The following is a 27,211-nucleotide window of genomic DNA, read 5'->3' as shown; positions in this document are numbered from 1 at the left end:
CTGTGTGTGGTTTTCAACTACTCACAGTAACAGCCTGTAACATTAGCGCAATGTCTCAGCATGACTGGGATGCTCATTCTATATGATTGGCATTTTAACAATCACAATCGTCTATGTAATTTGCGTAACCAGAGAGAGACGGGGAACAGGGTATTGTGTCAGTCACGGCAAAATGGATGACAGCCGCATGCTTTCGTAACATTTCTACAACATGCCTGAAACCTTGTAGCAGTGTTAACTCATCCCCTCCAGCGTTCTAGTGGGGTTGAGAGGATGTTGAGTGTTAGCGAGGTATGTGTGCTATGTGCTGATTGGTGACCTGGGTGAAGAAACTACTGCGGCCTGGCTCTCTGGGCATTTCTACTGACTCTGACACAAAAGATGTGGATATACAGTATGGAGTCTAGGCCTTTACTGTGTGGATTCCATTGGTCTAAAAAAATGGCTTTACTTTATGGTATGCTTCTGATCTACCGGTGTGTGTGTTCCTGCTTTCATTTAGCTGACAAGCTTTGTCAATTTCTTTACTGTTTGACATGATCATTCAAAGTGATCCCACTGTCCAGTAGATGATGCCCTTGTGTCCTTCCTTCCAGGAATGCAGAACAGTTGAAGCAGCTGCAGGATCAGATTCTATTGGAACAGCAGGAAGCAGCCAATTGGATCCAACATCAGGAGCAAGAGCTGGAAGTCCCACCTCTGCCACAGCAACCCCAGGAAGTGCCCTCTCCGCCCTCTCCTCCTCTTCCTCCTCCTCCCTCCTTCCAGGAGCTGGAGAGCAGCGCCATGCAGACCAGCACTTTCAACTACGCCCGGCCAAAGCAGTTCATTGCTGCCCAGAGCCCTGGGGGGACTGGCCCCGTGGGGGGCTATGTCACCCAGTCCTCGGGGTCCTCTGGTTCCAGCCTGCCCTCACCCCTCTCCCCACCCACCTCACAAAAACCCTTCACCAGGGTTGTCCTGCCTCCCTTCAGTAAGTGCAGCAGCATTGCGTCTCAGTCCCCTTCCTCTCCCTCCTTCCCACCTCCACCTCCTCCCTTCCTCAGCAGCAGCATTTCATCCTCGTCAGGCCCCGCCAAAGACTTCCCTCCCCCCCCTCCCCCCCCTCCTCCACCCGTCTCTTCGGCTCCCCCCTTCTCCCCCGCCCACTCCAACAGCTCCTCCCCCTTCACCTCCATGCCCCAATCACCTGCTGGCTTCCTGGCCTCTGTCCTTCCAGCCACACCCACTAGCCCGTCCTTCAACGCCGCCCTGGGCCTGCCTAAAGCGAATGGGACTATGTGAGTATATCCTCAATGTTACGCATCTATACACTGACTGTGCACACACTTACACTGGCTCTCTATGGGGCAGTACCCTATACTTTCAGACTCTTTCATTCCCCAGTCAAATGGTAGTGTAATGTGTGCATATCAGTCAGTGAGTGACAGCCTGTAGCAGGTCTGGCTCTCCCTCTCCCTCCAAACCCATCAGGACAGCCTGCCACCTTGCAGCAGCTGGAGGCTGGATGTCTGCTGCTAGATGGAAGATGACGTGTTTACATTCTTATACAGCATGTTTACAGCACAGAGACCAGCCAGGGCTATTAGAGACACACACTCCACCTCAGTCTCTCTCAGTATCCTGAGGGGTGTGTGTGTGTGTACATGTGTGTACGTGTGTGTACGTGTGTGTAGTGTGTGTGTGTGTGTGTGTGTGTGTGTGTGTGTACACATGTGTGTGTGTACGTGTGTGTACATGTGTGCGCGCACGCATGTGTATGTTAGAATGTTTTGCCCATATGGAAAATATGCACAATGACTTGTGTAAAGGGAGTGACAAAGTCAAAGTCAAATAAACAGATATCTGAAGGGTTTACGCATAGCTGAGATTTCAACTCACACTGCTGCACTCCAAAAGGGTTCTGCAACTGTCCCCATAGGATAACCCTTTTTGGTTCCAGGTATAACCTTTTTGGTTCTAGGTAGAACTCTTTTAGGTTCCATGTAGAACCCTCTGTGGAAAGGGTTATACATGGAACCCAAAAGGGTTCTACCTGGAACCAAAAGGGGTTCTTCAAAGTGTTCTCCTATGGGGACAACCGAAGAACCCTTTTCGGTTCTAGATGGCACCTTTTTTTCTAAGAGTGTGGGCACTTTCCAAAATACAATCATATTTCTCAAGTCAAGAAAGCCCCTCCATCTCAGGCCAGTCCTGACTATGAGACGGCTGCACCCAGAGTGAGCTTGGTCATGTTTATGTTTAGTTAACTGATAGAGATCTGGTTTGTTTGATGATGCCTGGCTGGCTGGAGAAAACGTCCACTCTGATCTGCTGTCAAATACACTCTCCTCCTCCTATAAGGCCATTCCACATCTCCCTCCCTCCATCCCCCTCTTTTTCATCAAGTCCTTTCCTCTGTCTGTTTTTCCCCTCACGCTGGCATTCCTGCAGCAGGGGAGAGAGATAAGAGGACCCTGTGTGGAATGCTTGAGTTGGACAGATAAGGGAGATGGGGGAGAGAGAGAAAAAGAGAGAGAGAGAGAGAGAGAGAGAGAGAGAGAGAGAGAGAGAGAGAGAGAGAGAGAGAGAGAGAGAGAGAGAGAGAGAGAGAGAGAGAGAGAGAGAGAGAGAGAGAGAGAGAGAGAGAGAGAGAGAGAGAGAGAGAGAGAGAGAGAGAGAGAGAGAGAGAGAGAGAGAGAGAGAATGAGAGAGAGTGAACGAGAGAGGAGAAGGGGCTTATTCTGACTCTATCACAGGTTCAAATAAATCACAGTCAGTCTAACACACACACAAACAACAGATTGTATATCATGATCTACTGTAGAAAGACACAGCAGCCACTATTGAGTAGTTTAAAGGTCTGGGATGCCATGTTCTAAACCCATGGTCTGTTGTTGTGTTCTGTCAGCAGTGCATTCCCCCGGAAGCAGTCCAGAGGAACCCCACGCCTGGCCTCAGACTCTGACATCCAGGGAACCAAGGATGCTGTCATTCAGGACCTGGAGAGGAAGCTACGATTCAAGGAGGAGCGCATGAGCAACGGACAACAGGTATGTGTGTGTTTCCAGAGTGCCTTCACAACACTGTAGATGACTGTGTGTTTGTAGGTAACTAGGGAATTAAGGTGTTTTGTAACATTCATTAATACGCATTAACAAGCGCTCCATTAAGTCAAATGTCAACCCTATATAATTTCCAACCATTCATAGTACATAGCATAACTATACCACAGACAAGCTTTTTTGAGTCCAAAATATCCTTTTGAAGTCTTTTTCCATGTGTTAATAGTTTCATTCACAACCATTTATCTCAGGAAGACTGTCTTAACATTTGTAATGAGTGTGTGTTAATGTTGCGACTGACACACTAACCTCAGCTGACCCATTAATCGGTGCTTTCAGAGGTTAACCTATGAGGAGAAGATGGCTCGCAGGCTGCTGGGGGCAGACAACGCCGCCACAGTGCTAAACACACAGCAGCAGGACGAGGAGCCAGCTACACAGGTTTGATTTGAGTTGTAAATAACATTGTTTGAAGGCCTATGGAGCTATCTGTTCGCCTCTGAAACATTAAAAAGCTCTATAAAAATGTGATGAAGTGTCAAATATAGGCTTTAACTGCAAATATTAACTTACAAATTTAGTCTTAAAGATTTACTAAACACAAAACCTCAGTACAGAACACACACAGATGTGTTGCATTGACTAAAGCCAAGTCTCACTGCAAATTAAACAGACTCTAGAAGTGAGCCGCACAGGGTTTGTCCTCTCATAACTGCAGACAGTGGCGGTGGTCTTTAGTGGAGGTCAGGGCTGTTCTGTGCTGCTGTACTGTAGTGATGTTGGGCTCTGGCTGCCTGGAGGCCCATGGGACTGAGCCTGGTTCCCTGTCTAATCGAGATTGGCTCTGGCCACTACTCTGCCTGAGGCTGTGAGAATTAAAGCACCAATTGCCCGTTCCAATTCAGAGGAAATTATATGGAAATGTGGTGTTTTGTGGAAATGTGGAAATGGTGGATACAGTCATAATGTTAATATATTGTATAAGACTGATCGTGATGTTACACACCCTTTGTGAATGCAGGTAAGTACATACATCTTTTGGTGTGAGGTTGGACCTCAGGACGTGACATCATACAGTAACACAGAGACCACACCTCTCTGTTATTTTATCTCTTCACAGGATTCCAGTTCATCTGATATAGAATCTGTCCCTCAAAAGGTTATTCAAGCCTCTTTCTCTCCTTCCTTCCCTCCCTCACTGTGTGTGTTCACTCCCCATGCTTTATCCATTCAACAAAGCCACACTGATAATAATTATATTAGATGTGTTCACACACACACCCTCTAACCGTAACAGGATCTGACCTTGAAACCTGTGAATGAACTGATAAGGATAACTAAGACAAACATACATTTGACAAAAAACAGATTAAACAGGTTAATTCATGGTTCTGTTATGGTCATTGTGGTGGTTACATATCTTTTGACCACCTGTAGTCTTCAGCCAGACCTGACTGTACCCAATTACTGACCAATACTCTTTATGAGAAACTGAGTAAGCATGTCCAAGGCTTTGTCACTGTACATGTCCGTCACTTTTAAAGGTCCAATGCAGCAGTTTTTATCTAAATTTCAAGTTATTTCTGGGTAACAATGAAATACCTTATGTGATTGTTTTCTATCAAAATGGTCAAAAAGAAACAAAAGTAGCTTCTTAGCAAAGAGTAATTTCTCAAGCAAGAATTTTGCTTGGACTGTCTGGGAGTTGTCTGAGTGGGGAGGGGAAAACTGAAAACTAGCTGTTATTGGCAGAGATGTTTGGTCTATTAACTGTAACAGTATTATTCCAACCTCATAGTGTGGAAATATATATAAAACACAGGAAATTCACGTTTTTGACTGCACTGGGCCTTTAATGTATGTGTTGATTAATTTAGTGTATGTTAATTGGTCACTTTTGATGTGTTAATCAGATATCGGCGCATGCATGAGTTTGTTTCCAACACCACCCTGACATGAGATACTAAAGTGAACATGGTTCACTGTCATTATAACTATGAGATAAACCTGTAGCTGTGTGTGTGCGTTACGTGTCACATGTCCGATATATTTGTCCCATGTTCATGTACGTACGTGAGCGAGCGAACAAAAAATTGAGAAAAACATAGAAAACAATAACAAGAATTCAAGGGAGGGGGAGAGAGAGGAAGAGAGAGAGATATAGACTTTTCAGACAGAGGGAGGGAAAACAGGGATTGAGGTAGAGGCAGAGAAAGAGATTTACACTTTGGTGAGCTTTGGCAACAGAACCCAGTCCTCGCACTACCAAAGCTTTGCCTCCCCTTGAGATGTCAGACTCCTGCAGCTGTGTCTTGGGCATGTAATTATCTGTCAGTCAGTCAGTCAGTTCACACTACCCTCCAGATGTTGCTTCTGCCTCAACAGCCCGAGCCAGGGTGGTGAGAGATTGAGATTGAAGGAGAGAGAAGGAGAAATTGAGAGCGAGAGAGAGAGAGAGGGGAATAGACAGAAAGAGAGGAGGAATAGAGAGAGTTGAGAGGGAATAGGGGGAAACTGGGTATAGGCGAGCTGATGGGAAAAAATGAATTTAGGTTTTCCTTAAGTCATTGTGCTTGAATTAATGAAATAATTAATAAATCAATGAATTCATGCATGAGTGACACAAAATGCTCGTGGCGGAGTGTGCTTCTTGTTCATCAGATTTTTCTGTGATCCTTTCCTCTGTGATTCCAGTCTCTTCCTGTAGTTGTGATGCTCTTTGAGCTCCATCACTCAGCGTTAACCCTGCTTCCTCTCTGTGTGCTCTGCAGGAGTACAAGGTGTCCAGCTTCGAGCAGCGCCTGATCAGTGAGATCGAGTTCCGTCTGGAGCGCTCTCCAGTGGAGGAGTCTGACGATGATGTGCAGCATGACGAGGATGCCACCGGCACCGGGGTGGTGCCCTTCTTCGACAGCAAGCTCAAACACTACAAGGTGTTCGAGGGCATGCCCGTTACCTTCTCCTGCAAGATCATCGGAGACCCCAAGCCAAAGGTCAGAGGTCACACTGATCAGCCGTTCTTAATGTCAATATTATTGTCACTTTATTCAGGTGTATTGTTGTATGGTGTAAATGTTTAATGCACCGACATACAGTATTGTTCTGATAATTGGGAGTTGATGATGTGTAGTGTTGTTAGTAGGAGGTTGAGGTACATGTCCAGTGAGTTGTTATAAGGGCCAGGCTTGGTGTACCAACATCTGTGAGTCCACCACTGCCTATCCCTCGCTCACAGGGCTTCTGTTATGACTGGGTGATGACAGGCATCAGATGAACGGAAGAGAGAGAAAATGAGAGGACAGATAGAGGGGGGAGCACAGGATAATATAATATAATGTAATACTCTCTTCCCTCTCTACTCCTATCCACTTCTATAGGTCATTGTGTAACTCTGTGTTGTGTCTATCCTGTCCACTATAGATCTACTGGTTTAAGGATGGGAAGCAGATCTCTAAGAGGAGTGAACACTACAGGATCAGCCGCGACGCTGACGGAACCTGCAACCTCCACACCGCCGCTGCCTCATTGGACGATGACGGCAACTACACCATTATGGCTGGTAACCCCGAGGTGAGAACACCTGACCCACCCAACACACACAGGACCTGACTGATTCCCGTATAGAAAACCCTGCACAGACGTTCACACCAAGTCGTTTCACACCAAACTACTATACACAGGGGACATACTGTATCTATGGATACGCATACACACACATTATCAGGACCAATCCGTTAGGCAGCCAGTGGTGCTGGTGCTGTTAGCAGTCATTAGTTCTAGAATAATGGAGCCGTGGAGAAGATAAGGGTCTCCAGCCAGCCGGGGAAGCGGGTGTCGAGTGAGACAGGAAATCACTAAAGCCTTCATGAGGGTCGAGAGTTCATGTACCGCTGCCTTTCCAATAGCCTGGCCAACTTTAACACACTGTACTTCCTCTCTGACATGGGTTTTAGTTGAATTTGAGTATGACCAGTCATAAACGTCAAACAAACGTCTCTCTCTCTATCGCCCTCTCTCCACTCTCTCTCTCTCTCCATCTCTCTCTCATCTCTTTCTCCCTCTCTCCGCATCTCTCTCTCCATATATCTCTCCCTTGCTCTTGCTCTCTCTCGCTCTCTCGCTCTCTCTCGCTCTCTCTCGCTCTCTCTCGCTCTCTCTCTCTCTCAGGGGAGGGTGAGCTGTACTGGCAGGATGATGGTCCAGGCAGTGAACCAGAGGGGGAGGAGCCAGCGCTCTACACCTGGACACATCCGCAGGTAAGGCCACAATGACTGACATACACAATGACTGACATACACAATGACTGAGACACATAATGACTGGCAGACATAATGACTGACAGAGATAATGACTGACAGACACAATGACTGACTGACACAATGACTGACAGCCACACAGGGAGAGGAAGGAGAAACAAGCACTGTTCGCTATTATTCATAATGGGCTTTAGAAATGTGTTGTCAATGTTCTTGTTGGCTATTATTCACCATCTGGACTGCCTTTATGCATCAGTACTGTACAAGTACAGACTCGCACTCATTCACAATAAGTGGTCAATACACCAGGTGTATGAACATCTGTCCTAAGATACCGCTATTATGAACTGTGAAAAGAGGACATATAATTCTGTTGATATTAATGTGTATTAAATCAAACCTTTTGTGTTGTTGACATTTTTATATGAGGTGAAGAGTGCAGTGTGAGTGGGCGGAAACACCTGTTGGTTCTTGATCTGTTAGATTGAAAGGTGCAATGATCTTTCAATATCATACCTGTCACACACACACACACACACACACACACACACACACACACACACACACACACACACACACACACAATCACAATCCAATAACCGGATCTGTTCACAGACACTCCCAGTTAAGGCTTTCATATCCGATCTGTCTGAGTGAAGCTTTTTAAGATATCCATCAGTGCCTCCCTCTCTTTATCTTTCTCCTTTTTACCCTCTGTCTTCCCTCTGCTCTTTCTCTTCTCCCTCCCTCCCTCCCTCCCTCCCTCCCTCCCTCCCTCCCTCCCTCCCTCCCTCCCTCCCTCCCTCCCTCCCTCCCTCCCTCCCTCCCTCCCTCCCTCCCTCCCTCCCTCCCTCCCTCCCTCCCTCCCTCCCTCCCTCCCTGCCTCTCTCTCCTCCCCCCTCTCTCACTACCTCGCTCTCTCCCCTCAGACCTAGGTCTCGGTCCAGAGACAGTGGTGATGAGAACGAGAACATCCAGGAGCGTCACTTCCGCCCCCACTTCCTGCAGGCGCCCGGTGACCTCATCGTCCAGGAGGGCAGGCTCTGCCGGATGGACTGCAAGGTGAGTCCATGCCTCCTGAACACACACCTCAAACTACAGCTACACCTTTAGGATTCTACCATTATAGGCCTGTTGTTTAGGGAGGAGTGTGAGGCTTTTAATTACTGGAAACATGACAGATTCTAAGAATAAAAAAAAGGAATATTCTGACTTTCCAAAATGAATGCGGGTGTTGAGCACATAGTAAATCATAGAAAAATTTAGGAAAAGATTGCATCTCCACCCTCTAATTCTCTCTGTGTCAGTGATGAGGAGTGTCTGTGGGCCTGAGAAAGGCATCCTCCTCATGCATTCCATATACTGGAGAAGAAATAATTGCGGCTATATATTTGATCTCCTTTTCCATGATGAATGGCTCAGAGCGAGTGAGGAGAGGAAATGCTGGTGTCATTTTGCCAGGATTAAGAGGGTTCACTCTCTCACTCTTTCTGCAATTATTTCTCCCTCTGTTTTCCCTTTCTCTGTTTTCTCTTTCTCTGTGCTTCGCTTTTCTCTCTTTCTCCCTCTGTCACTAATCCTTCCTCTGCAGCCTGTGGCAGTCAGACACAGTTAGAAAACTGTAATAAAACCAAACAGCACCATACACGGAATTCACACTCTATAACAAGACTCTCTTTTTATACTCGTCAAAAAATAAACAGAGTGAGTCTCCAATGTCTTGGGGCTCTTAATGTCAATGATATTTATAGACAATATTTATTTCCAAATCGTTTGTGGTTTTCAAACTTTCCATGCCCAAAATGGACTACAGGAAGTGTACTACATGGAGGCTGAACCATGTTCAACAACAAATTACTTAATTCTACTTCCAGCACTTAATACACTCAAGGTCGGATACAGACGCACACACACACACGCACACATACACAAACACGCACTCGCGCACATACACACACACAGGTGGGCTCTACCAGGCACAACTGAGGGAGGGGCAGGTGTAGGGTTTCTCTGGCATGCAGCGGGTGCTGAAAAGAGAAGTGGGTCCTTTCACAGGCCAGGCAGTTCCCATGAGAAAACATGCAGGTGACCGGGAGACTCCAGACAAATGACAATAAAACACTTGCTCTCACACTGCAGACAGAGACACACCATAATACTGTACTCACAATGCAAATAAATAACAGCACATTTACCCTGCAAATAAACACTGTCATGCTCCAGCTACAGATTCAAGACATTACACTGACTGTATAAATAAACACAATGTGATGAATGAGTTATTGAGTGTTTGTTGTGTTCCCCCTCTAGGTGAGTGGCTTGCCCACACCAGACCTGATCTGGCAGCTGAATGGTCAGACCATCCGTCCTGACTCTGCCCACAAGATGCTGGTGAGGGAGAATGGCGTCCACTCGCTGGTCATCGAGCCCGTGTCCAGCCGTGATGCAGGCATCTACACCTGCATCGCTAGCAACCGCGCCGGACAGAACTCCTTCAACCTGGAACTCATTGTAGCAGGTAGACGCCCAGTAGTACAGTCACAGTACATCATTTATACAAATAGGCAGAGACAGATTAACAACATTGAAACATTGTCACAGGAAAGTACCGATAATATTTTAGATGTCTTCTCAGATATAAAGACCCTTTGTCTACTTTTAGTTGTTGATGCAAATAATGTATTACTAATCACAATACATCATGGTTTGATATATGATTGACCTTGGTCTCTCTCTTGTCTCCAGCCAAAGAGATGCACAAGGCCCCTTCGTTCATCGAGAAGCTGCAGAACACTGGCGTTGCCGAGGGTTATCCGGTGCGTCTGGAATGCCGTGTGTCGGCTGTTCCCTACCCACAGATCTTCTGGAAGAAAGAGAATGAGTCTTTCACGCACAACACAGACAGGATAAGGTAAGACAGCACTACCATTCACCATCTATGGCTTGTATTACATAAATCCAATAAAATTCAAATAAAATAGTAATATTATTGGTAAGCAGCCTCTCTAAACTGGAGATACTAAATGATAAAGATATTGATGATTTTACAACGTTCTGTGAAACTCGGTCCTACGGGTGTGTGTTGAACTCTTTTTTTCCCCCAGCATGCACCAGGACAACTGTGGCTACCTGTGTATGATCATCCAGCCAGCCATGAAGGAGGACGCTGGCTGGTACACCGTGTCAGCCAAGAACGAGGCTGGCATTGTGTCCAGCACTGCACGACTCGATGTCCACAGTAAGTCCCCCAGACACACACACAGGACCAAATGTAAACGGCAAACAAATGTAAATCTATATATACACTTTATTTACCCTCTATAATCTATATTTACCCTCACTTCCCCCTCTTTCCTCTCCTCAGCTCAGTGGCAGCAGCCCAACACTCCCAAGCCTAAGAAGGTGCGTCCGTCGACGAGTCGTTACGCAGCACTGACAGAGAGAGGACTGGACGTGAAGGCAGCCTTCTTCCCTGACTCCAGCCCCCTGCAGCCGGGAGGCCTGGTGGAGAGTGATGACCTGTAGAGACCAGTGGGGGCACCACATGCCCAAAAAACTCCCTAATGTAATGCCTTAAAACTGACCCCCTGACCCCAGTACCACCAGCACCAGCTGAGGTGTTTTACGACAAGGCCACAGATACGATTCTGGAAGATGGATGATGGGCAATGTGACACCCCATAATGTCTCAGTGTCAATCAAACATGGATCCCAACTTAGGATCAGATGGTTCCATTTTATCAACCATATAAGCAGAGGAATCTACCCTGAGCGGCCATTGAAGTTTATTTTCGATCCTAACACTGCCATAACCACACAAAAGTGGGTTCACCTCTTAAGTGTCTGAGATGTCTCACATGATCACTTTGTAAAAATTATAATTGAAGGTTAAAAATTGAAGTTGAAAGTAGCATTATTATGCATGTTACAATGGTGGCATTGGTAATACTCTATCTAAATGGAGGACGTTTTATGAAATACTCCCCCAACAAAGGCACCAAATTGTAGGGGCAGAGATACTTTGGACGCAATGGATTTGCAATGGAAAGTGATGGAAAGTCCAAAGCATTGGAGCAGCACGTCATGTTTCCCTGGACTGTTGAGTGACAATGGAGAGACCCCAAAACACACAGTTGTTATGTTATATGGGTATCACAGCATAGTCTGAGTAATATAGCACAATATGGATATCAGCAGTGTCTGTTTCTTTTGTTATAAATAGCACAATACCCTAGATATCAGCATTGTCGAGTTCAACATTTAGCATAATTACCATAGATAATGCACAAGGCCGGGCCTTACATACTTTTCACTTCTGTTTTTTTGTCAGGTCAAATGATGTTGGACGTTAAATCTGTTTAGTAACTTTAGATGAGTTGTGAAAAAGAGAATGTTGGCTGAATGATGCAGACTCCGTTGAGAGCTTTGTGTTACCATAGTAACTTCAGTGATTGATTGATGGAAAGAGAGGTCCGTGACATGCTAGGAGGTACTGGCATGTGAAGGTTGACTGTAACAGGGACAGGATGAGGGGTTATCCTGGGCCAGGAGGCCCACAAGATCTGCCTCAGCCCAGTGACAACAGTCACTTCAACGCTTGTGAACTGTGTGATCCGTGAGTAGGAGTCGTCAAGGACAGAAGAAAGCACGTTTTTCAGAATGGAATTCAGTTTGAGAAGATGACAAAGCAATGGATTATGTTGATGATGATGAAATGATGATGGTGTTGATGATTATGAAAATGATGGTTATGACAGATTCTGGAGATCATTTATTTCCTTTGATGGTTTAAGTTTAAAATCTTCACAAACACACGAGACAGTCCTAAAAATGGCTTCAGTGGATTGATCACACACTACAGATGGTCTGCTTTATTTTTGTATGAGAAAAAAAAACTCTGTATTTACTTTCCCAAGAAACTTTACATAAATTATATTAGTGATTTATTTTCTCAAATGTTCAATGAAAAAACATAATCCTGTCTGTATTAAAATATCATACTTTTTGAAACTATATATTGCCTTAAAAGATCACTTGGGCCTATTTCAATCACAATATCTGTCCATATTTTTCTGAGGCACTTATACGAAACGACAAGTATTCTTGACAATTATAAACTGTTTAGAAGGGGGAATATTTGCACAGAATTGCATTGAAATAAGTAATTATATATTTTCTCTCACTACTGTATTACCAAATGGGCATCTTTTGCTGTATCTGTTCAGATCATGTTTCATCCTGCCATTACTGTGGTCACTCACACAAACATATAGGACACCTTTTTGATTTATATGCCAATCTGTGCCTGTATATGGAATGTTCTCCTGATATTATCTTAGTTTTTGAAAGATAATAAAAATCAAAGTCTGGAGTTACCGTGTTTATGTTGAGTAAGGAGACCCTGCACAAATCAATTCCATACCAAAATGTACTCAGCAGCCATATTATCCATTACAGGGGAAATGCCATTATTTATTGAAAAAGCTTACTGGATTACCTTGATCCCAGGTTTACATTGTCTCCACCTTGATCTTAGGTTAAATAACATCACCATGATTACAGTTCACATGGCAGACAGCAGCTGAGCACAGATGCACCAGATCCATGAAGGCTTCTAATGGCACCTAAATGTATGTGACTGGTAAGCACCAGCTGTGTGAGGGGACTGGGGAGCACTCTGTGAGGGGACTGGGGAGCACTCTGTGAGGGGACTGGGGAGCACTCTCCAGTGAGGTACAATGTTTCTCCACTGGAGGAAATAACAGATGAGATCACATTTCAAATCTCTACAATGAGCATGACAGTCATCTCTGACCCCATCCATCCGCACCACCGGTCCTGAGCTGTAACTAAACCCAAAAAATATCCCCCCACCCCGCTAATCCCCTCCAGCTGTAGGCACAAGGCAGGGAGGCAGCAGACCCCCTCTCTCTGGGCCCCTCCAGGGGTGGGCTGCTGGGCTCAGGGGGTGGTGGTGGTGGGGACCTGCGCTGCGCCAGCCTTGTTGGGTTCCCCCAGGGGAGCGGGAGAGTGAAACATGAGAGCTTGGGTCAGCACTGGATGCCCCTAAGTCATGGAAAGAGTAACACCATGAAATCTGCTGATCAAAGTTAAGGCCTCAGGGGTGTGAAGGACCAGACTGAGTCAGACACAGTGGAGTCAGCAGTGTTGGTCATGAAAGACTATCACTCACACAAAGACACGTACACTCTGAACTATGACTGGAGCAGGACCCTGTGACTCAGCACTGTGTACAGTGGGACAACAGTATTATCTGAACTATACACACATATACACAGTGTACAAAACATTATGAACACCTGCTCTTCCCATGACATAGACTTACCAGGTGAATCCAGGTGAAAGCTATGATCCCTTATTGATGTCACTTGTTAAATCCACTTCAAATCGGTGTAGATGAAGGGGAGCAGACAGGTTAAAGAAGAATTTTCAAGCCTTTTTTTTTTTTTTTTTTTTCACCTTTATTTAACCAGGTAAGCCAGTTGAGAACAGGTTCTCATTTACAACTGCGACCTGGCCAAGATAAAGCAAAGCAGTGCAATAAAAACAACACAGAGTTACATATGGGGTAAAAAACATAAAGTCAAAAATACAACAGCCTTGAGACAATGGAGACATGGATTGTGTATGTGTGCCATTCAGAGGGTGAATGGGCAAGACAAAAGATTGAAGTGCCTTTGAACAGGGTTTGTGTCAAGAACTGCAATGCTGCTGGGGTTTTCACACTCAACAGTTTCCCGTTGTATCAAGAATGGTCCACCACCCAAAGGACATCCAGCCAACTTGGCACAACTGTGGGAAGCATTGGAGACAACATGGGCTAGCATCCCTGTGAAATGCATTCGACACCTTGTAGAATCCATGCCTGCAACTCAATATTAGGAAGGTGTTCTTAATGTTTTGTACACTCAGTGTATATCCATGGCTCTAAGGTCAAGCCCACAGAGCTTACAAAGGCAATACAGCCAGAATATCAATACCTGTAGTGCATTGCCTCTAGTGCTGAGCGATTTTGATTATTAAAAAAAAAAACATTACATGCATTATGAATAGTGACATTCAAATTATTTTAGAGCTTTTTGATGGAAATTCCAAAGCCAAAAATAGTGAACATTCAATTGCCAAAACATTGAAAATATTCCATTGTCTGTGTCAGGTCCACAATAGAAAAATAGGAAATTACTATGAAATAATAAAATATTTAAGTTGTGTATATTACTTTCTATTTGATGACTATTCTTTTTCATTCCTGTCATCTCAGGCAGTAGCAGCCAGCCAGCCAGACAACCATCTAACATTATCTCTGTGCTCCCCATACTGTACTGTCTTTAGTCATCCTATTTAGCTAGGCTAGTCTGCCAAAGTATGCTGCAGAGCTGTCTGATGAAATAATTTAACTAGTTCTTCAAAGTAGATAAGGCATACTTTCACAAACTGCCTCTATCCCTCTCATCGTTGTGCATATTCCTCTCTCGTGCGGTCTGTGTGCATCTAACCTAACTGCAGTAGGAGGCGTAAAAGTGTATCCGTCTCTATCCGAGCCGGAAAGAACAGGTGAAATGGATTATGGTCATTGTAGTTAATTACCACATTTCTGCGCTGAACTACGTTGAATATTTGCTTAATGAAACCTACAACTCCCTTCAGCCCAGCCTCCCACATAGCTCTTGACTTGATTTCTCGAGTGAATGATTTGATTTCTCTCTAGAGAAACAGAGGTTTGGGCTCACACGTCGGTCAATTAGTTGTTTCATTTTTTTTTTTAATGTTGCTCAGCACTAATTTCCTCACATTCAAAGGCAAGAGCCTGTAGGTCAGCTGGTAGAGCACGGCGCTTGTAACGCCAGGGTAGTGGGTTCGATCCCCGGGACCACCCAAATGTATGCACGCATGACTGTAAGTCACTTTGGATAAAAGCGTCTGCTAAATGGCTTATTATTAAAAAGTACACTCCAAAATCTGTTGAAAAGACATGAGCTTGAGTAGATAAAAAACGGATTAAAAGGCAAATATTTGTCACGTTCCTATGCATGAACCCAGCTCATCTTCAGTGTGAACACACACACATACTGGCATACACAACAGCGAACTCTCCATTGTAATTCTCATCTGAGAGAGAGAGAGGCTGAGAGAATCTCTTTACTACCCAGAAGTTTTGTGGCTGGGCCACCTCTTCAGGCTCCCAGCCCCGCTGTCATGTCTGTCAGGATGAAACCTAGCGAAGAGAAGGGAGGGGAGGGACAGGATCAGGAGAGAACTGAATTCGAGCTGAGAGGACAGTGGAAACCAATATGCTAGGTGCAGTACAAGTCTGTTTCTATTTTAGCACGCCAATGACGGAGATTACAAAATCATAAACAAACTAGGACAAAGGCTAGGACAAGGGCTAGGAGTTGAGGTGAATAAGCAGGCAGATGAAAGAGAGGAGCTGTAAAGAAAGGAGGAAGAGACAGTTCCCTACCTGGAGCCAGCAAGTTAACCCTGACGTTGCGTGAGGCCACCTCCTTGGCCAGGGAGCGAGTGAAGCCCTCCAGACCTGTTTTACTGGCACTGTACACACACTGACCTGCGTTCCCCTTCAACCCCACCACAGATCACAACCATGAACACATTAATTGGGTTAACGCAAGGTAAAATGAAGTGGGAAATTAGGTTTATTACCTGGACCACAACCACCACCTTGTGGCCAAACTGCAACATTGAAGGCATCTGGTATCTCAATAATGAGAAGAGGCTGTACATACAGTAACAGTACTTATGTTGACAATGGCCCCTCCCTGGGTGTGGAGCATGCTCCATAGCGCTGCCTTGCAGGTCAACATGCTCCCCAGTAGGTCGGTATGAAGCATAGCCACCATGTCTTCTGGCCTGGTCCTCAGCAACAGACCATCCCTGAACACACACAGACAGGGAGGTGCATACATACACACAGGAGATGGAGGAGTTATTTTTAAAATTATTTTATACACATGCAAGCTCACCTGCTTAAGACTGTCATGGGAGTCCTGAAGGTATGAAACTAACCTGTACACCTGTACGAGTACAGATTCAAACGAGTACTGATTCATTCACAGTCACACACACACCTGTTGAGCCAGCTGCATTGACCAGGTATGAGATGTTTCCACAGGTCTTCTGGATAATCTCAAACGTCTTCTGCACTTCCTTTCCTTTGGAGATGTCACAACTAAAGCCAGCTAGAACATGAGAGATTGGTTTAGCATTAGGTAAACAGACAATTACAGCTGTATTTAATAAACAACAGTAGTCAGTGTGGCACTAGGCTCATCATCTTGTTTTGAAAATGTGAACAGAAGAGCCCAACAAACAGGTGCATGACACCCCTGCAGGTATTATACCGTACCTCCATCGAGGGACACCACAGTGGCCTGAGCAGCATCCTGGTTCCTGGACACCACAACAACCCTGCAGCCTCTCTCTGCCAGCAGCCTTGATATTTACATTTACATTTAAGTCATTTAGCAGACGCTCTTATCCAGAGCGACTTACAAATTGGTGCATTCAACTTAGGATAGCCAGTGGGACAACCACCACTGGGGAAGGGGAGGTGTAGAAGGATTACTGTTCCCCTCACAGCTCCGTTGGCAAGCACCATGGTTTTGTAGTAGATGTGAGCATCAACTGGAAGCCAGTGGAGTGTGCGGAGGAGCGGGGTGACATGAGAGAACTTGGGAAGGTTGAACACCAGACGGGCTGCAGCGTTCTGGATAAGTTGTACGGGTTTAATGACACAGGCAGGGAGCCCAGCCAACAGCGAGTGCCTGGATTAAGACCTGTGCCGCTTTCTGTGTAAGGCAGGGTCGTACTCTGCGAATGTTGTAGAGCATGAACCTACAGGATCGGGTCACTGCTTTGATGTTAGCGGAGGACGACATGGTGTTGTCCAGGGTCACGCCAAGGTTCTTTGCACTCTGGGAGGAGGACACAATGCAGTTGTCAACCGTGATGGCGAGATCATGGAGCGGGCAGTCCTTCCCCGGGAGGAAGAGCAGCTCCGTCTTGCCGAGGTTCAGCTTGAGGTGGTGATCCGACATCCACACTGATATGTCTGCCAGACATGCAGAGATGCGATTCTCCACCTGGTTATCAGAAGGGGGAAAGGAGAAAATTAATTGTGTGTCGTCTGCGTAGAGCCAAGTGACAGAGCCAAGTGACTTGGTGTATAGAAAGAATAGGAGAGGGCCTAGAACTGAGCCCTGGGGGACACCAGTGGTGAGAGCACGTGGTGCGGAGACAGATTCTCGCCACGTGTAGGCGCGACCTGTCAGGTAGGACGCAATCCAAGAGTGAGCAGCGCCGGAGATGCCCAACTCAGAGAGGGTGGAGAGGAGGATCTGATGGTTCACATTATCAAAGGCAGCAGATAGGTCTAGAAGGATAAGAGCAGAGGAGACAGATATGGCCCTGCCTATGCCCCTGGAACCCCAACACACCACGCACAGCCTGGACATGCCCCTGCCCTGCAGGAGACCACAACACAGCACAGCTCAGCACAAAGCAAAGTCAAAGATGAGATGACATAGGCAAGTGGCTTCAGGGTCACTTGACCACTCAGAGCACCCACTCCCCTGAGCCCATTGCAATATTAACAGAAGTTGAACACAAACAGAACCAACAGGTAGCCCACTCAGACAGTCAGTCACTTCCCAGCACTGTCTGTGTAAATCACGTGTCAAACTCATTCCACGGAGGGCCGGCAATATGTCTGCGGGTATTCGGTCCTCCCTTGTACCTGATTACATTTACATTGACATTTTAGTCATTTAGCAGACGCTCTTATCCAGAGCGACTTACAGTTAGTGCATACATTATATTTTTTCCCCTGTGGGAATCGAACCCACAACCCTGGCGTTGCAAACGCCATGTTCTATCAACTGAGCTACATCCCTGCCGGCCATTCCCTCCCCTACCCTGGACGACGCTGGGCCAATTGCGCGCCGCCCCATGGGTCTCCCGGTCGCGGCCGGCTACGACAGAGCCTGGATTGATTGATGAATTAAGGTCACTGATTAGTACGGAACTCCCCTCACCTGGTTGTCTAAGTCTTAATTGAAAGGCAAAATATAAAAGATAGCAGACGCTAGGCCCTCCATGGAATGAGTTTGACAACCCTGGTGTAGATGATCTGACAGCTAGCTATGCTACCAAGATCATTTGAAAGTGTTTTTGGGGAAAACTCATGTTTTCACGCAACGCTGTTGTCGTTTAAGATGGATAACAATTTGGCATTTCTCTCTATATAATTATTATCGTTTGACAATCCATGTCCTTTGACAATAACGTGAGTAAACGTTAGTTGATCATTGACACAGTACACACATGGAGGTCGCCATTTTTTCTTCATGTGTTTATTAATTCAACCACATGGGGGAAGAAGAGACACGCACATAAATCTCACAGCTAGTGCCAGTGGCCCCTCACGGGTAGCTGGACCCACAGACGTTTGAAACATACCACATCAGAGCCTGTCCACAGTTTAGAAATGACGATGAAATCTAGGCTAGGGTTAGGGTTAGGATTGAGCTAGGGGTTAAACATAGGCTAGGTCAGCCCTTACCCTAACCCTAGCTTCATGTCAACATCCCAGTTCAAGCCTAACTCTAGCCTCAACCACAACCCTAACCCTAGTCTCTCATTGCCATACCTCCAAAATCAAGTCGTTGTCAAGCCTGGTTCGCGACGAGGCTACCTAACCCTAACCCTAGTTTAATGTCCACATCCGGTTCAACCCCACCCCTAGCCTCAACCCTAACCCTAACTCTAGCTTCATGTCCACATCCGGTTCAACCCTAATCCTACCCTCAACCCCAACCAGTACCCTAATCTTTACATAACACTAACATTTTATCCTACGTTTCTCTTTGGACCCGTAAGATACTGGAGGTTGTCTCCGTCTGGCCCTCCCTCTGACCCAAGGTCCAGAAGCCCGGCTCAATGTCACCAGTGAAAAACAATGGTCAAACACAGCTGGACGGTTTCAAACATTTGGAAGTTCTTCAGGATTGATTTTCTGTCCTCAGTGACTTGGTCCCAAGCTGATGTTTGACCCCCGTCTTATGAGCTACACCCTCAGATGGAAAAACACAGGGGATGTTGTAAGAAAATAAAACAACAAAAACTGTTGAGCAACATTTGGTGTAGTTTTTAGGGGTTGACTGAAATATATTATGCATTGTATGGAGAGACAGTTTACGTGCTGTGTGTGTGTGTGTGCGTGTGACACAAGGCTTAATTTGTATTCAGATCATCATCCTAAACATCATGACCTCATTTTCCTCCTTCACACTCCTGTGGTCTAATGACGCCTGCCGACACAGACAAACGCTTTCTGCTCTCTTCCTCACCATATATACAGTATACACACACGCGCACGCAACGCACGCACACACTTAGATAAATGTTCTCTATTTCTTCTTGCATACACACATGAATATTTACGGTATGCTCCAGAGTCTGTCCTTCTATCAATCCATAAACACTTTATCACATCTACAGATATTTACACTGCCTCACTCAGTCATATATAGCGTATCTAATAGACCTACCTGCCCCCACCTCCTCACCAACATGTACTGTACACAAACACACATTTACACTGTTTGTAGTAGAGATAATGATTCCCTCCTTCTCCAGCAGGAAGGCCCTGTCATGCCAGAGCAAGGCTCATTGATTAAGCAGACACCTCATTAATCTGTTACAGTACCTGAAACCATTAGATACCAGAGAGCAAACTGAACCAGACACAGTCTCAGTGTTGACAGGAGAGAGGGAGAGAGGGGGAAAAGAGCAGCCAACTGAGCCAAGTCAGATGAAAAGCAAGCGGTGGAAAAACACACAATTCTCTTTATTTCAATATCCAACTCCTTGTCCCTGTATCCCCCTTCTGTCCACCACAGTCATGCTCACAAACTGGAATAACCGATCTCCATGGCAACCCATCATCTGGATGAAGCATACCAGTGTGACCTCACAGAGACCATGTCAGCTCCTTTAGACATTATCCAGCTCAGCATCATTGCACACACAGACAGGAGACTGCATGACTCACCTACCTCACAGAGCACCACTGTAGAGTTTATTGCACTGTGGGAAAAGCAGACACACAGCAAGGAGCTTTTCTCCTGGTAATAAAGGTATGCATTGTTACAGTTGAAGTCGGAAGTTTACATACACCTTAGCCAAATACATTTAAACTCTGTTTTTCACAATTCCTGACATTTAATCCTAGTAAAAATTCCCTGTTTTAGGTCAGTTAGGATCACCACTTTATTTTAAGAATGTGAAATATCAGAATAATAGTAGAGAGAATGATTTATTTCAGCTTTTATTTATTTCATCACATTCCCAGTGGGTCAGAAGTTTACATACACTCAATTAGTATTTGGTAGCATTGCCTTTAAATTGTTTAACTTGGGTCAAACGTTTCGGGTTGTCCTCCACAAGCTTCCCACAATAAGTTGGGTGAATTTTGGCCCATTCCTCCTGACAGAGCTGGTGTAACTGAGTCAGGTTTGTAGGCCTCCTTGCTCTCACATTTTCTATAGGATTGAGGTCAGGGCTTTGTGATGGCCACTCCAATACCTTGACTTTGTTGTCCTTAAGCCATTTTGCCACAACTTTGGAAGTATGCTTGGGGTCATTGTCCATTTGGAAGACCCATTTGCAACCAAGCTTTAACTTCCTGACTGATGTCTTGAGATGTTGCTTCAATATATCCACATAATTTTCCTTCCTCATGGTGCAATCTATTTTGTGAAGTGCACCAGTCCCTCCTGCAGCAAAGCACCCCCACAGCATGATGCTGCCACACCGTGCTTCACGGTTGGGATGGTGTTCTTCAGCTTGCAAGCAGCCCCCTTTTTCCTCCAAACATAACGATGGTCATTATGACCTATTTTTGTTTCATCAGACCAGAGGACATTTCTCCAAAAAGTACGATCTTAGTCCCAATGTGCAGTTGCAAACCGTAGTCTGGCTTTTTTATGGCGGTTTTGGAGCAGTGGCTACTTCCTTGCTGAGCGGCCTTTCAGGTTATGTCGATATAGGACTCGTTTTACTGTGGATATAGATACTTTTGTACCTGTTTCCTCCAGCATCTTCACAAGGTCTTTTGGTGTTTTTCTGGGATTGATTTGCACTTTTTGCACCAAAGTACTTTCATCTCTAGGAGACAGAACGCGTCTCCTTCTTGAGCGGTATGACGGCTGCGTGGTCCCATGGTGTTTATACTTGCGTACTATTGTTTGTACAGAAGAACGTGGTACCTTCAGGCATTTGGAATTTGCTCCCAAGGATGAACCAGAATTGTGAGGTCTTGGCTGATTTCTTTTCATTTTCCCATGATGTCAAGCAAGAGGAACTGAGTTTGGCCTTGAAATACATCCACATGTACACCTCCAATTGACTCAAATGATGTCAATTAGCCTATCAGAAGCTTCTAAAGCCATGACATCATTTTCTGGAATTTTCCAAGCTGTTTAAAGGTACAGTCAACTTAGTGTATGTAAACTTCTGAACCACTGGAATTGTGATACAGTGAATTATAAGTGAAATAATGTCTGTAAACAATTGTTGGAAAAATTACTTGTGTCATGCACAAAGTAGCCGACTAACCGACTTGCCAAAACTATAGTTTGTTAACAAGAAATTTGATTACAGCCTTGAGTCTTCTTGGGTATGACGGTACAATTTTGGCACACCTGTATTTGGGGAGTTCCTCCCATTCTTCTCTGCAGATCCTCTCAAGCTCTGTCAGGTTGGATTGGGAGCATCGCTGCACAGCTATTTTCAGGTCTCTCCAGAGATCTCTATGAGACTCAAAATTTAGCTCAGGTGCATCCTGTTTCCATTGATCAGGAAACCTGGCACCTTCCCTACGGTGAAGCATGGTGGTGGCAGCATCATGCTGTAGGGATGTTTTTCAGTGGCAGACTGGGAGACTAGTCAGGATCGAGGGAAAGATGAACGGAGCAGTACAGAGAAATCCTTGATGAAAACCTACTCCAGAGCACTCAGGACCTCAGACTGGGGTGAAGGTTCACCTTCCAACAGGACAACAACCCTAAGCACACAGCCAAGACAATGCAGGAATGGCTTTGGGACAAGTCTCTGAATGTCCTTGAGTGGCCCATCTGGAGCCCGGACTTGAACCCGATCAAACATCTCAGGAGAGACCTGAAAATAGCTGTGCAGCAACGCTCCCCATCCAACCTGACAGAGCTTGAGAGGATCTGCATAGAAGAATGGGAGAAACTCCCCAAATACAGGTGTGACAAGCTTGTAGTGTAATACCCAAGAAGACTCGATGTTGCAATCGCTGCCAAAGGTGCTTCAACAAAGTACTGAGTAAAGGGTCTGAATACTTACGTAAATGTGATATTTCCATTTTTTGTTTGTAACAAAGTACTGAGTAAAGGGTCTGAATACTTACGTAAATGTGATAGTTTTTTATTTGTAATACATTTGCAAAAATGTCTAAAAACCTGTTTTTGCTTTGTCATTATGGGGTATTGTGTGTAGATTGATGAGGGGGAAAAAACAATTTAATTAATTTTAGAATAAGGCTGAATACTTTCCAAAGGCACATGCTCAGACAGACCAACTGGCACATTGCACACACACACAATCTTAAGCAGGCCCTGCAGAGTAGGAGGGGATGGATGTGAGAGAGAGGGGAAAAGAGGTGACTTTGCTGTCATGTCTCCAGTCCCTCATATTGGTGGTAATGTTTTCAGACAGCTCTACGCTGGCAGGAAGAGACCATCTAAACACAAGGGCGAAAACACAGACTGACAAAACCATGGAAACCATTAGCTTTTATTGTTATAGTCATGTTTACAAAATGTGCTATTCCCTTCGATACTTAAGAATGTTTTGCACATAGTATTTTGCCAAATAACAAGTGGATGCTAATTTCTCCATGATCAGACTTAACTATATAAAAATAACTATAACCGAAAAAAATCAAGTAAGATCACCTTTCCATAAGGAGAATCTGTTTAGTTTAATAAAGCTAACTTTAGTGCTACCTTGTGTTCCAACAAGGCATGAGATTACAGCAAAAACATGTTCACAGGAACACCGAAGCCAACTGGTTCGGTTGTTCTTGACAGTCAGAGAATGTAAAGAAAATTAGCATTATTTGATCATCCAACTATAGATATGAAAATAAATATGACTAAAATGACTACGGTATATACTGATGGTACAGTAAGTGTAAATGTATGGTGTGTGTGTTTGAAAAAAAGGCTCATCATTAAGCAAAACCCAGTTCAGCACTAGAGGTGAGGTGGAGATGGTGAATGCCAAGACAACAGTGGAACATTAGGTTAATTCTACACAAGCAAATTGAGAAGCAAACAGGTCTGAACAGTGTTTCGTACCACTTTATACAGCCTCCACCCACCACTCAAAACGTCATATCAAAACAACATATTCAGAAGTCAGTCACACAGTGGTCCCCGTTACTCTGCCTGACACAAACACCCACTCAAACAAACGCGCTTTGGAAAATGTCAGAAAAATTCAGTCACTTACATTCCCCTCAGGTCCAAAATGTAGCACCATCTGGTGTTTAGAATGTCCTCAACCTTTAAATGTTTAATTTGACCCCCCAAATCCCTTCAGATTTACTGCAGTTGATACCCACTTGCTAAGAGCAAACCTCTTGTAGGGGTGGATTAGTGCCTAAAGATGAAATCTGTCATTTAGACAGAAGCATTAGCTGTTGATACTGCACCACAGCATCTGATAGGAGAGGCTGCAGCAGGAATAAACCCAGGACGTAAGCCTCTTGGTGTCTACCTGGTGTGCTATAGTGAAGGTAGGCAGACGTCCCTCACAGCACACGAACAATAGAACAGCCACTTACTGTCCATCATTGACTAATATAATCCAATTTAAACTGTTCTCCACTGCAAACAAATATGAGATTGGATCAAATCAATGGCTCATTATGTGCGCCTGATTTTTCTGTCTTCGTTACTAGCAGTGCTGTCAATCTCATTACCATGACTGAAGGCCCAGGGAGGAGGACGAGGGGGAGGGAGAGTTAAGAGCGCCATTTCGCCCCCACTGGATTATTTTGAAATGAAAGGAGTTGAAAATAAGTAGGAGCCAAGGCTCTGAGGTTTCACATCCTCTAAACCCACTCAAATCACACCGTACTCTTTTTTGTGCTTTGAAACAAACAGAAAACAACAAAACTGGTACCAAAACCCCATCTAACCAACCACACACAAATTATATTCAAGTCTATAGAACACTTAACATCAGACACATTGTATAGATGCACTGTACAGCTTAAAACCAAGAATCAACGGGGTCCAAGTCATGGATCGGTATTAAAAAACCTAATCTCGCAACTTCAAGGAGAAATACACTAGCTTGTATTGGATGAGCGATATCAATGATATGTTACATTAGGAAAACAGTCTATGCTTTATAAGTAAGCAGTGTTTTGTCTTGTAGAGAAAAGACCCGTTAGGAACGAATGAATAATTGAAATGAGGGTTGAGAACCTCTGAAGGTCAAACATAGATCAGTTCTGTCAGATGTCTTGCTGCATCTCCATGCTGTAGGAGACACGGTCCAGAGCATCTGGTGTTGTATAGATCCATGTGGATATAAATATCAATATATTATTAAAATGTAGCTATCAGAGTCGTAGCACGTTTACTGTACAGTATGTGATGTCTGTCGCTCACTTGAGATCTAGAGCTATGTCCGATAATGTTAGTCTACTTAGGGGAGTGGGGGAGCAGCTACGATGTTCAATAAGTACACATGGAAGAATATACAGTAAGTAACATTTGTTTGCAAGATCTATGGAGTGTTTCTTAGTTTTAACACATCAATAAAGGCAAGAACATAAAATCCTTCTCCCAGTACCTAATAATGTACATCAACAGCAGACTGTTTTCCTAACTTTAAGGGAACGTTTTGATAACCTCGCCCTTCATCAGAGCATCAACAGCAGACTAATTTTACCAAGATGTCTCGCTCTCCAATTAAGGGGTACTGGAGCCCAAGGAGAACCCAGTTTGGGGCACCAAGGGTCCAAGGGATACAGGAAGAGGTTGTGCAAATTCCATTGTTGGAGAGAGGTCCAGAGCCCAATTCCAAAGAAGTCATTTGCCTCTCATGGATCTCAAATGACTAGAAGACTAAGTGTTTGCAGTAAGTCAGAAACTCAAACTACCCAACCAGAGGGTATGGAGCTACTGCCATTTAGCTGATGCCTTCCAGTCAATAGAAGAATAGGCTCAAGAGATCAGATTGGAATTGGGCCCACCTCTACCCCTTTTCTTGCTACACTGTATGTGCTGATGATGACATCACTCATTCTCCTCCAATCTGCTGTATTGTTTGTTTGCTCTTAACAGCCAATCATTGGAGACGCAGTGCAGTACTAACATACAGCACCGGAGCCAATAAGAGACGAGCACAAAGTGATGTAGGAAATGTGTCATAAGGCAGGCGCCAACTGAAACCCTAAACACAACGAAAGACTAAAACTAAAAAATAAGTTACAATGTCATATTTCCATCTATTAACAGTTCATATGGTTTCTTACATATAATAAAGTGAGGAACAGTACAATGCACACATTTAACGTTTTGAATTGTTACAGATATAAATAACTGACAAAAAGAAAATCAACATGAGTAGTGTGCTTGTCCTCCAGTCATCTCCTCTCCTCTGTCGAAACTATTTCATCATTCTCCTCCTCTGTGCTTTGAAGACCTCTTCTAAGGTTGTGTATGTATCCATCTGATGTTACTGTCCCTAGCAACCTGATCTGGTTGGCTCGCAGTTTGACCCTAAAACAAGGCAACAACAAAGTGGTTCCATTGATGTGGTTCCATTGATGGTCAGTTCATGGTGTGGTCAGGTCACGGTCGGTCCACTGTGGTCCAGTGTGAGTCAGACGGTCAGTCAGATGATGTCTACGAAGCTGCCAGGAAACAGTCCGGTCCTGCCGTTCCTCTGGAGTGTTCCTTTGAACCAGCCGTCCTCTCTCTTCCTGTGGACAAACACTATGTCTCCCTCCTTCAGCTCCAGCTCTGCCTCACTCTGAGGGGGGTAGGACTCCACCACTCTGTACCTGGGGAGGAGAGGGGCGGGATCAGAGAGGATACTGTACTGACACACACACACATCCAGCAGAATCACAGGAGACCAGAAACGCTACACACAGACACACATCCAGCAGAATCACACATCATCAGACAGACCATTTTTATAACTACATGTCACTGTCCTATGATATAAGAAATGCAGTACCTCTCGCATATGATTGGCCGAGCGTCGTGCTGCTGGGAGATGAGCGAGGAGCATGCCTGACGAGGAGGCGGGGCGATGGGGGCACAGCCGTCCAGGGGGCTGCTCTTACGGTGTGTTAACTCTGGGGCTGAGGATGAAGTGTATGGGGTGGCTAAAGTAGGCTCAGGCTCCACGGGGAAGGGGACTGGACGGCCATGGTTACCCACGCCAACGGGGGTGGAGGACAGCAAGGGGGACGGGGCGGTGTCGGGGCCCATGGCCCTTTGGAAGACCTCCCCTGTAGCAGCCTGCTCTGCCTCCAGGGTGGGGGAGGAGGGGGGAGAAGGGCGAGACTTCTTCTTGTTAGACGACAACAGCTTCAGAAGACCTTTCTTCTCCCTCTGCAGAACGAAACATAGAGAAAGCGCGATAAGAAAGTCAATTATGTTGCTACTACTCCCATGCACTTGTCTGATAATGGTGTAGGCTGGATATAGACCGTCTTACAGGAACTAATTGTGTGGACATTAGAATCTGCATAAACAGAATCCATTGTCTTGGTCATTAGGCTGTTGGCTGACTAATCAGTGTTGTAATGATGTCATC

At 45.1% G+C, this 27,211-nt stretch overlaps 3 protein-coding genes across 5 annotated transcripts in view; 1 reads left to right on the top strand and 2 right to left on the bottom strand.

Annotated features, from left to right (window-relative positions):
- Positions 1 to 12,671, top strand: part of LOC121533313 (palladin) — an 89,152-nt gene extending 76,481 nt beyond the window's left edge. The window contains exons 10-21 of one of the 2 annotated variants that reach the window (XM_041839135.2): positions 597 to 1,280; positions 2,891 to 3,032; positions 3,384 to 3,485; positions 4,165 to 4,203; positions 5,816 to 6,037; positions 6,465 to 6,614; positions 7,212 to 7,300; positions 8,230 to 8,362; positions 9,611 to 9,818; positions 10,046 to 10,211; positions 10,405 to 10,538; positions 10,665 to 12,671. In XM_041839135.2, the coding sequence (XP_041695069.2) occupies positions 597 to 1,280; positions 2,891 to 3,032; positions 3,384 to 3,485; positions 4,165 to 4,203; positions 5,816 to 6,037; positions 6,465 to 6,614; positions 7,212 to 7,300; positions 8,230 to 8,362; positions 9,611 to 9,818; positions 10,046 to 10,211; positions 10,405 to 10,538; positions 10,665 to 10,825 (2,230 nt within the window). In that variant the 3' untranslated portion in view covers positions 10,826 to 12,671. The remainder of the gene's footprint in view (positions 1 to 596; positions 1,281 to 2,890; positions 3,033 to 3,383; positions 3,486 to 4,164; positions 4,204 to 5,815; positions 6,038 to 6,464; positions 6,615 to 7,211; positions 7,301 to 8,229; positions 8,363 to 9,610; positions 9,819 to 10,045; positions 10,212 to 10,404; positions 10,539 to 10,664) is intronic. The other variant, XM_041839134.2, reaches the window with a different exon arrangement.
- Positions 12,672 to 15,216: 2,545 nt separating this feature from the next.
- cbr4 (carbonyl reductase 4) lies at positions 15,217 to 17,793 on the bottom strand. Its single transcript, XM_041838450.1, has 6 exons — positions 17,744 to 17,793; positions 16,686 to 16,780; positions 16,417 to 16,518; positions 16,075 to 16,223; positions 15,783 to 15,915; positions 15,217 to 15,536 (listed from the first exon to the last, which is right to left on the bottom strand). The coding sequence occupies exons 1-6, from the start codon at positions 17,791 to 17,793 to the stop codon at positions 15,496 to 15,498; spliced, it is 570 nt and encodes a 189-aa protein (XP_041694384.1). The 3' UTR covers positions 15,217 to 15,495.
- A 5,351-nt stretch (positions 17,794 to 23,144) lies between these two features.
- The window catches only part of sh3rf1 (SH3 domain containing ring finger 1), a 69,202-nt gene continuing 65,135 nt past the window's right edge, over positions 23,145 to 27,211 (bottom strand). For both annotated transcript variants that reach the window (XM_041839137.2, XM_041839139.2), the window contains exons 11-12: positions 26,627 to 27,006; positions 23,145 to 26,447 (exon numbers count right to left, since the gene is read on the bottom strand). In XM_041839137.2, the coding sequence (XP_041695071.2) occupies positions 26,279 to 26,447; positions 26,627 to 27,006 (549 nt within the window). In that variant the 3' untranslated portion in view covers positions 23,145 to 26,278. The remainder of the gene's footprint in view (positions 26,448 to 26,626; positions 27,007 to 27,211) is intronic.

The sequence above is a fragment of the Coregonus clupeaformis genome, chromosome 20 (genome assembly GCF_020615455.1).
Source record: "Coregonus clupeaformis isolate EN_2021a chromosome 20, ASM2061545v1, whole genome shotgun sequence".
Taxonomy (NCBI): Eukaryota; Metazoa; Chordata; class Actinopteri; order Salmoniformes; family Salmonidae; genus Coregonus; species Coregonus clupeaformis.
This window is presented reverse-complemented; position numbering and strand designations above follow the sequence as displayed.

Excerpts from the sequence above, each read along its gene's own strand:
- cbr4 (XM_041838450.1), bottom strand. The coding sequence starts at position 17,793 with ATGTCCAGGCTGTGCGTGGTGTGTTGGGGTTCCAGGGGCATAGGCAGG. Across the intron at positions 15,916-16,074 it reads GGGCCATTGTCAACATAAGT|TCTGTGGTGGGGTTGAAGGG; the intron begins ACTGTTACTGTA and ends TCATGGTTGTGA. Across the intron at positions 15,537-15,782 it reads GGTTAACTTGCTGGCTCCAG|GTTTCATCCTGACAGACATG; the intron begins GTAGGGAACTGT and ends TCTCTTCGCTAG.